At 39.8% G+C, this 9,927-nt stretch overlaps 1 protein-coding gene and 1 pseudogene across 1 annotated transcript; one reads left to right on the top strand and one right to left on the bottom strand.

Moving 5' to 3' along the window:
* The first annotated feature begins 2,679 nt into the window (after positions 1–2,679).
* LOC148775768 (olfactory receptor 8H1-like) lies at positions 2,680–8,584 on the top strand (annotated as a pseudogene).
* A 374-nt stretch (positions 8,585–8,958) lies between these two features.
* Positions 8,959–9,927, bottom strand: LOC148775767 (olfactory receptor 5T3-like). The gene is made up of 2 exons (XM_088843428.1): positions 9,249–9,927; positions 8,959–9,053 (listed from the first exon to the last, which is right to left on the bottom strand). The coding sequence occupies exons 1-2, from the start codon at positions 9,925–9,927 to the stop codon at positions 8,959–8,961; spliced, it is 774 nt and encodes a 257-aa protein (XP_088699554.1).

Genomic DNA, 9,927 nt, shown 5'->3' with positions numbered 1-9,927 from the left:
TTTGAAATAGTTCAACTGGAATTCCATCACCTCCACTAGCTTTGTTCGTAGTGATGCTCCCTAAGGCCCACTTGACTTCACATTCCAGGATGTCTGACTCTAAGTGCGTCATCACACCATCATGATTATCTGGGATGTGAAGATCTTTTTTGTACAGTTCTTCTGTGTATTCTTGCCACCTCTTCTTAATATCTTCTGCTTCTGTTAGGTCCATACCATTTCTGTCCTTTATTGCAAATCTAGAGGTCTATAAATAAGCAGTTTATGAAGAAAAAGATAATTGGGAAATTTTAATCAAAATGTTACATTAGTTCTTATTATTTCACATTGTTCTTTGAATTTTATTATATTGACATTTTGTTTCCAATGTGCATATTTGCTACTATAATGCATGTGTGCTAAGTCGCTTCTATCATGTCTAGCTCTTTTCAACCTTAAGGACTGTAGCCCACCAGGCTCTTCTGTCCATGGGATTCAAAAGGTCAGAATACTAGAGTGGGTTGTCATTTCTTCCTCCAGGGGAGCTTCCCAGGCCAGAAACTGAACCTGTGTCTCTTATGTCTCCTGCGTTGGCAAGCAGGTTCTTTACCATTTGTGTCACTTGGGAAGTCCACTCCTATAATATTGTCACAATTTAAATATAAAAGTCTCATTGTAAAAAATGCATCATTCCATCCCTGATAGTTTCAGTCAGAGAATAAGGAAATAATTCTCTAAAGATAGTTTCTCTGCCACAGCAGGCATAGATTTAGAGCATCATGTTGGGAGGCCACAGCATCAGGCTCTTCACTGTGTGGCTTCTAAGGGAAAAAATTAGTTTCTCAGAACTTAGCAGGGCAGCATTTAGTACTTGAACTTCTGTCCTTGGAGACATGCCAAGTAATCTTTCTTGGAAATTGGTCCACAGAGATGACCAAAGTTTACTTTATCATCAGTCCCCAGAATATGAGGTACCCTGGAGTTTTCAGGATGAGAGGCAAAAGATGTGCTCCACTTACATACATGTACACAGTTGATCCCTGATACTCATTTTAGACATAACTTCTTGGCAAATTTTATGCATGATCAGGAGTTGAACAAAACTTCATTTATTTTTGCCTCAGAATAAAACAAAATGAATGCACTAAAATTTAAAAAGAAATTATCGCAAAGAAAACAAATATTGCATCATAGAAATTTTAAACTGAAATGGTCTTCATGTGTTATTTGTGAGAAAAATTGGTGTTTGACATACTTCTAGAGAGAAAATATTGGAAGAAAGTGTTTCTTCACCAAGTTTGGCTGAAAGTAAGTATAATTCTCAAATTTGGAAGGTTTTAGGTAGGATCCAATAAAACGGGAACTTTATCAGCAGAATATGCAGCCAGATATCTTTTGCTGCTGCTGCTAAGTCACTTCAGTCGTGTCCGACTCTGTGTGACCCCATAGACGGAAGCCCACCAGGCTCCCCCGTCCCTGGGATTCTCCAGGCAAGAACACTGGAGTGGGTTGCCATTTCCTTCTCCAATGTGTGAAAGTGAAAAGTGAAAGTGAAGTCGCTCAGTCGTGTCCAACCCTTAGCGACCCCACAGACTGCAGGCTACCAGGCTCCTCCATCCATGGGATTTTCCAGGCAAGAGTACTGGAGTGGCTTGCCATTGCCTTCTCCGACCTTATTAAAAAGTGTCAGGATTTGTGGAAGGGGAAGTACAGAGTTGATATAATCAGGGTCTACAAGTCATTAGCATTTATTAGAAATATACTTTTGGAAGAAATTTGATTTTCAGTGGTCAAGTTAGAAAAGCATCAGATTTTTTGGAAATTAGTACCAATGTGGTCTATCATTTTAATACACCCTATTAAAGTCCGCTAAGCTTGGATGCTTGGCATTAACATGAATAGTATTTGAAATGAAAGAGCAGAACATTGTACATTGAAACTGTTCTTTTATCATTCTTTATCACATAGCTAGCAGTTTACTCTTGGTTTTGCTTAAACTAATTATAAATAGGAGTATGGTATTATGGTGTGGAGTAGTGGTAAAGAAACTGCCTGCTATGCAGGAGACATGGGTTTGATCTCTGGGTGGGGAAGATACACTGGAGGAGGATACCGCAACCCACTCCAGTATTCTTGCCTGGAAAGTTCCATGGACAGAAGAGCTTGGAGGGCTACAGTGCGCGGGGTTTGCAAAGAGTCAGACATGACTGAGCACACACACATAGTATTACGGACATGCTCTCTGGAGTCAATCTATCGAGGTGGAATTACAGATCCAAAATGTAGTAGTTCTAAACCTGGACAAGTTAGCTAAATTATCTGTGCCCTTTGTCTCAACAGAAAAATATGGCTAAAACAGTACTAATTATGGTATAAAAATCTCATGAAGTGCATTAATTAAATGTCTTAACAGGAGTATTTAGGACCATGCCAGGCTTATTCTAATTCTTCAGTGTATTAGTTTTTGTTATAATATATCCAAATGTCAACTCACACCTGTTTATATATTTGGAAATCAAAATAAGATTTTGTCTCTGCATACAGTGTACACACCTCCTTATCATCACTTCATGTAAACACCAAATTGATATAAATAAGTGATGTCATTCATACATACACAAAGTAATTTTTTTTTAATTTTTGAGGTAATTCCTGCTGAGTATCAACTTTGATCTCAACAATTTGGAGCATTTGAACACTATGGGCAGAAGGAATATCACACAGGTGTCTGACTTCATCCTCATGGGACTGACAGACTCTGCAGAGATCCGGCTGGTCCTCTTCACCCTCTTCCTCCTGATGTACCTGATCACTGTGCTGGGGAATGTGGGGATGATCCTGATAATCCGCCTGGACCCCCAGCTTCACACACCCATGTACTTTTTCCTCAGTCACTTGTCATTTCTTGACCTCAGTTACTCAAGTGTCATCACCCCCAAAACCTTAGACAATTTACTGAACTCCACCAAGGACATTTCGTACCTGAACTGCTTCATCCAGATGAGTTGCTTTATATTCTTGGGTGGGACTGAATGTTTCCTTCTCTCCTCCATGGCCTATGATCGCTATGTAGCCATCTGCAACCCTCTGCGTTACCCGATTGTCATGTATACCAGACGCTGCTGCTCCCTAGTCTTTGGATGTTATTTGATTGGCTTTATGGACTCTTTTGTTAATGGATTTTGCATGAGCAGATTGCATTTCTGCAAATCCAATATAATTTATCACTTTTTCTGTGATCTATCCCCAATTTTAGCCTTGTCCTGCACTGACACACATGGCGTAGAAATCATCATATCCACTTTTGCTGGCTCCAGCCTAGTGCTGTCTCTTACTACAATAGCAGGGTCCTATGTGTCCATCCTGTCTACTATCCTGAAAATTACTTCCACTTCTAGTAAGAAAAAAGCTTTCTCTACTTGTGCATCACATCTTCTGGGGGTCACTGTCTTTTACGGCACTATGATTTTTACTTACTTAAAACCAAGTAAGTCCTACTCCTTGGGAAAGGATCACGTGGCTTCTGTGTTTTATACTATTGTCATCCCCATGCTGAATCCACTCATATACAGTCTTAGAAACAAGGAAGTAAAAAATGCTCTCAGAAGAGTCATGCAGAAGATAAAGTGAAAGTCACTCAGTCGTGTCCAAATCTTTGTGACCCCACGGACTATACAGTCCATGGAATTCTCCAGGCCAGAATGCTGGAGTGGGGAACCTTTCCCTTTTCCAGGGGATCTTCCTAATCCAGAGATCGAACTCAGGTCTCCTGCATTTCAGGCAGATTCTTTACCAGCTAAGCCACAAGAGAAGCCCAAGAATACTGGAGTGGGTAACCTGTCCCTCCTACAGGGGATCTTCCAGACCCTGGAATCAAACCAGGATCTTCTGCATTGCAGGCGGGTTCTTTACCAACTGAGCTATGAGGGAAGCCCAGGTAAAGTGTTCTGAATAATTAAAATAGCATTGAAGGTTAGTGTTTATGCTCACCAGTTTATTTTTTTCTTTATCTGTATTTTATTCCCCTGCTTTCTCTTTACAGAAACAAACTGAACTATTTATTTATTTGCTTTTCTTTTTGAACAAGTTTTTGCTTGGCATCACTGACTCTGTGGACATGAGTTTGAGTGTACTCCGGGAGTTGGTGATGGACAGGGAGGCCTGGCGTGCTGTAGTTCATGGGGTCGCGGAGAGTCGGACACGACTGAGCGGCTTAACTGAACTGAACTGAGCTGAATATGACCTTGGGCATTTCCTGGCACTGTGGTCATGCTCAGTTGTGTTCGACTCTTTGCGACCCCAAGGACCATATCCCACCAGGCTCCTCTGTCCATAGAATATTCCAGGCAAGAATACGGAAATGGGTTGTCATTTCCTACTCCAAGGGATCTTCCCAACCCAGGGATTGAACCATGCATCCTCTACATCTCTTGCATTGGCAACACATTTTAACCTTGAGCCATGGGAAACCCTTTTCCTGGAATATGCCTTAAGAAAATAATTTGAAATATTGAAACATGCTAAATTCATGGTGTTCATTTAAGGACAACTGATTTGCAGAATGATGAAGTATAGTTATTGCTTTTTAAACAGTATCATGCAAGTTTAGATAGTTTTATTATGAAAAGAAGCCCATTTTAGGAACAGAAATAACAGGTTTAGAGATTATTTCACGGGCCTTGTGGAGAAGAAATATCACAGAGTATTCAGCAGCACTTGCTCTGGAGCCTGCATTGCAGGGTTTCAGGTCTCGATCTGCGTCCCTTGTAGCTCTGTAACATTTGAAAAAATCATTGGAACTTTTGGACTCAGGTTTCCTCAGCCTCACCAAGTAAGTAATAATTCCAGGTCTATAGTGTTATCGTAGGTATTATATCACACAGTTGATGTAAAGCATTTAAGGCCTTACAAAGAAATGCTAACTATTATCATCAGAATGTTCGCATCCCTGCTTATTTTTAACTTATAATGGTTTACATTTTTTCTTAAAGAATATTATTATAATTTATAAATTACTTTTAGTTTATTTGAAAGACAAATACACAAACTAAGTAAATTCTCAATACTTCAAGATTTCTTCAAAAAACTTGGAAAATATAAGAAAAACTTGAAAAAAAAGTTTTTTATATATGTTCTTCTGGGCATTCCTGTTGGCTCAGTGGTAAAAAATTGGCCTGCCAGTGAAGGAGATACAGGCTCAATCCCTGATTTAGGGAGATCCTCCAGAGAAGGAAATGGTAACCCACTCCAGTGTTCTTGCCTGGCAGTCCCCACAGACAGAGGAGGTTGATGGGCAACAGTTCATGTGGTCATACAGAGTCAGACACAACAAAGAAACTGAACGGCAGCGATAATATATTCTTCTAAGGGGCTTCCCTGGTGGCTCAGTGGAAAAGAATCCACCTGTCAATGCAGGAGTTACCAGTTTGAGCCCTGGTCCCAGAAGATTCCCTGGGAAGGAAATCACACTCACTCTATTATTCTTGCTTGGAAACGCCCATGGAAGGAAGAACCTGGCGGGCTAGAGTCCACGCGGTCACAGAGTCAGACACCATTTAGGGGCTAACAACAACAACATATGCTCTAGATCGATAGTTATGTATGCACATGGTTTACATTATATATGTCATATTTCTCTCATTTCCTATGAAGTTTTCAGCAGCTTTTTTTGTACTCTTACAAGTTTACCATTAGTTATTTTTCTGTTATTGAAATCTAGGGTGAATATGTTTCTGGCAAATGGGAAAAATCCAGACTCATATTGCAATGCTTTGGACATGAAATGTGTGCAAATTCATCAAGTTAAAAATCTGCATGCACTGATATTTCTTCAGTACCTATCTGAAAACATTTAAAACCCCTAAGTGTGTGTGATGTGTCAAAAAGCTTCAGAAAACTGCTTCTTTGTTGAAATTCTGTGCATTTTACAGCAGCATTGCCTTTATCCTAATTTCTATGTTTGTTATATTATTAAAAATAAATTATTGAATTAAAAGCTTCACTCTGTTAATGGACATAAAGCTTGTTTCTATGTTCTGGCTTTTGTAAATAGTGTTGCAATGAACATTTGGGTGTATGCATTTTTTGAATTATAGTTTTTTCCAGGTATATGCCTAGGAGTGGGGTTTCTTTGTCATATGGTCGTTCCTCTTGTTATAATCTTCATAATAGCCCACTGCTCCACAGTAACCTTGTCCCCACTCCTTACCTCCGTTAACTCATTCTTTATTATTCTATCAATCATACTCACTTTGATTTGACCACTGACACCCTAACTCTTCTGTTCACACTAAAACTGATAGTTCTTGGAATTTTTCCATTTTCCCTTTCATTCAGAAATTTCCTATTCTCAGAGAAATGCATGCTTTCTTTTCTATTTTATTCTTAATAAAAACATTCAAAAGTGTACCTATTCCCTTCCCCCTTGAGTGTTTCATTTATTTTCGGTAGCAGTTACCTACATTTAACCTTTTATAATATCCTGCTAGAGTATTTTGGTTCTTGTCTGCTGCACCTCACACACTATCATGTAAGTTTAATGAATGAGGATTCTTGTTTAGTTTGTTCAACATCCTCTCCCCAGCACCTAGATATAAACCTCAACTAATGTATCTGAAGGTTGCAATTTACAGAGGGTGAAACTAAAGAACACAGTAAACAATTGGTCCATGATCACTCACTAGAGAAAGAACTAGCTCATGTTTGAATACTGATTGTCTAACTCCACTGTTAATACTTCTCATCACCACTGATTGGACATTTTCAACAAAATTGTACTATGATTACCAGAACTGAGAAAATAAAATCCATTACTATATTAAAGAAAGTATTACATAAAATACTAGGGGCTGTTTAAAGGCTTATACTGCTGGCAGACATTCTCTAAAACAAGCTAATGCCAGCCAACATGATTTGGACAATACTAGCTAAGTCTTTTCAAACATCCAGGCTCAGCCTTATTCACAGAAGGAAAATTCCATTAAGCAAAGAACAGTTTGCCCAAAGATGATATTGTTCTAGAAAGAGAATCTGTAATAGGGTACAGGCTACCTTGATGTAAAAATGGGATTCAGAAAGACTGGCTCAGCAAAGAAAAAAGTATCCTTGGTTATAAACTCCCAGATTTTAGCTAACGAGGGTATGTGGATGAGTCTTTTTCACAACATAATTCTAGAAACTGGGCTCCTTGGTGAATCAGTGGTAAAGAATTCTGCTGCCAGTGCAGGAACAGCAGATCTGGGCCCTGGTCAGTAAGATCCCGTGGAGAAGGCCCAGTCTACCATTCTTGCTTGGAAAATCCCATGGACAGAGGAACCTGGTGGGTTACAGTACATGTGATCAAAAAAGAGTCTGACACAATTTAGCGAATAAATGACAACAATCCTGCAAACTAAGTTTCTTCTATGTTGCTGATCATTGACTTCCCAAATGCTGTCCTCTTCTGCACTGTTGAATGATTGATTTTTGTTTTACATAATATTTGGTACATTTCATCACAAAGTCATCTGGTTTTGGTCTAATCTTCAGTATCTAAAGTTAATTGAAAGCATAAATTCACTTAAGTGCATGCATGAAAATGTTCATAAACACTATAATGAAAGCCAAATAGAAACAACTCAAATGACCATCAAGTGATTTGTTGGAAGGACAGATGCTAAGTGTTGCAGCTGAAGCTCTATTACTTTGGCTACCTAGTGGAAAGCTGAAACTCCAATACTTCGGCCACCTCATGCCAAGAGTTGACTCACTGGAAAAGACTCTGATGCTGGGAGGGATTGGGGGAGGGAGGAGAAAGGGACGACAGAGGATGAGATGGCTGGATGGCATCACCAACTTGATGGATGTGAGTTTGAGTGAACTCCAGGAGTTGGTGATGGACAGGGAGGCCTGGCGTGCTGTGATTCATTGGGTCGCAAAGAGTCAGACACTAGCGACTGAACTGAACTGAACTGAACTGAGTGCAGTTGTGTGGTAGTTTGAGCATTCTCTGGCATTGCCTTTCGTTGGGATTGGAATGAAAACTGACCTTTTCCAGTGGCCACTGCTGAAGTTTCCAAATTTGCTGGCATGTTGAGTGCAGCACTTTCACAGCATCATCTTCCAGGATTTGAAATAGCTCAACTGGAATTTCATCACCTCCACTGGCTTTGTTCTTAGTGATACTTCCTAAGGCCCACTTGACTTCATATTCCAGGATGTCTGGCTCTAGGTGAGTGATCACACCATGATTATCTGGGTCGTGAAGACATTTTTTGTACAGTTGTTCTGTGTAGTCTTGCTAGTTCTTCTTAATATCTTCTGCTTCTGTTAGGTCCATACCATTTCTGTCCTTTATTGAGCCCATTTTTGCATGAAATGTTCCCCTGGTGTATCTAATTTTCTTGAAGAGATCTCTTCTTTCCCATTCTATTGTTTTCCTCTATCTCTTTGCATCCATCACTGAGGAAGGCTTTGTTATCTCTTTTGCTATTCTTTGGAACTCTGCATTCAAATGGGTATATCTTTCCTTTTCTTCATGCTTCTCTTCTTTTCACAGCTATTTGTAAGGCCTCCTCCGATAGTCATTTTGCTTTTTTGCATTTCTTTTGCTTAGGGATGGTCTTAATGCCTGTCTCCTATACAATGTCATGAACTTCTGTCCATAGTTCATCAGGCACTCTGTCTCTCAGATCTAGTCCCTTAAATCTATTTCTCACTTCCACTGTATAGTCATAAGGGATTTGATTTAGGTCATACCTGAATGGTCTAGTGGTTTTCCCCACTTTCTTCAATTTGAGTCTGAATTTGGCAATAAGGAGTTCACGATCTGAGCCACAGTCAGCACCCAGTCTTATTTTTGATGGACTACCAATGTTTTATTCTAGGATACGCAAACGCTAGTAACTGAAAGGGAGCATTTTTTTCTCTAGTCGCTTAGCATCAAGATATCGACATTTAATGTTCTTTGTAGCTTTATTCAGTACTAAAAATACATTATGCTTATAAACCAACTTCTCTCAACAATTTTTTCATTGCCTCTTTTACATCTTTATTTCTTAAACTGTAGATGATAGGATTCATCATGGGAATGATAATGGTGTAAAATGTTGACACGATCATGTCATGGATTGAATCATAGCTGGAAGTTGGTCTCATATATGTGAAGAGTATGGTTCCATGATAAATAGTCACTCCAGTTAGGTGAGAGCCACATGTAGAAAAGACTTTCCTTCTCCCTCCAGAAGAACGCATCCTCAGAATGGCCAACAGAATGAAACCATAGGAGATCAGGACAATCAGAATAGTGGCTGTCTCAATAGAGCCCACAAAATAGAAGAGTAGAAGCTGGTTTGTGTGAGTGTCAGAGCAAGAAATAGCGAGGAGGGGAGGAATGTCACAGAAGACATGTCTGATTTCCTTGGAGGCGCAGAAGGAGAGGCTGAAAGTAGCCACTGTGTGTAAAGTAGCGTGCAAGATGCCCCCAGCATAGGAAGCAGTGATTAGTGACACGTAGACTCTGGGCGCCATGCTGACTGAATACCGGAGGGGGTCGTAGATGGCCGCATAGCGATCATAAGCCATTGCAGCCAGAAGAAAGCATTCTGTGGTCCCAAAAGTAACAAAGAGAAGCATTTGTGCTGCACATCCAAGATAAGAGATGGTTTTATTCTCCGACAGGAAATTAATCAACATTTTTGGAGTGACCACTGAAGAATAGCAGGCATCCAGGAATGATAGGACACTCAGAAAATAATACATTGGGTTTTGGATCCTGGAATCCACAATGACCAACATAACCAGTCCCAAATTTCCTACCAGCGTAAAAAGATAAATTGCCAGAAAAAGTAAAAATAGGTAGACTTGCACCTCTAAATCATCCGTAAAGCCCGTGAGTATAAACATGTCTAATTCAGTCACATTTTTCATCCGGATCTGGTATGACTCTAAATCTGATGACAACTGTACCAT

The sequence above is a fragment of the Moschus berezovskii genome, chromosome 14 (assembly GCF_049115385.1).
Source record: "Moschus berezovskii isolate FMDL1 chromosome 14, NW_MosBer_1.0, whole genome shotgun sequence".
In the NCBI taxonomy this organism is placed as follows: domain Eukaryota; kingdom Metazoa; phylum Chordata; class Mammalia; order Artiodactyla; family Moschidae; genus Moschus; species Moschus berezovskii.
This window is presented reverse-complemented; position numbering and strand designations above follow the sequence as displayed.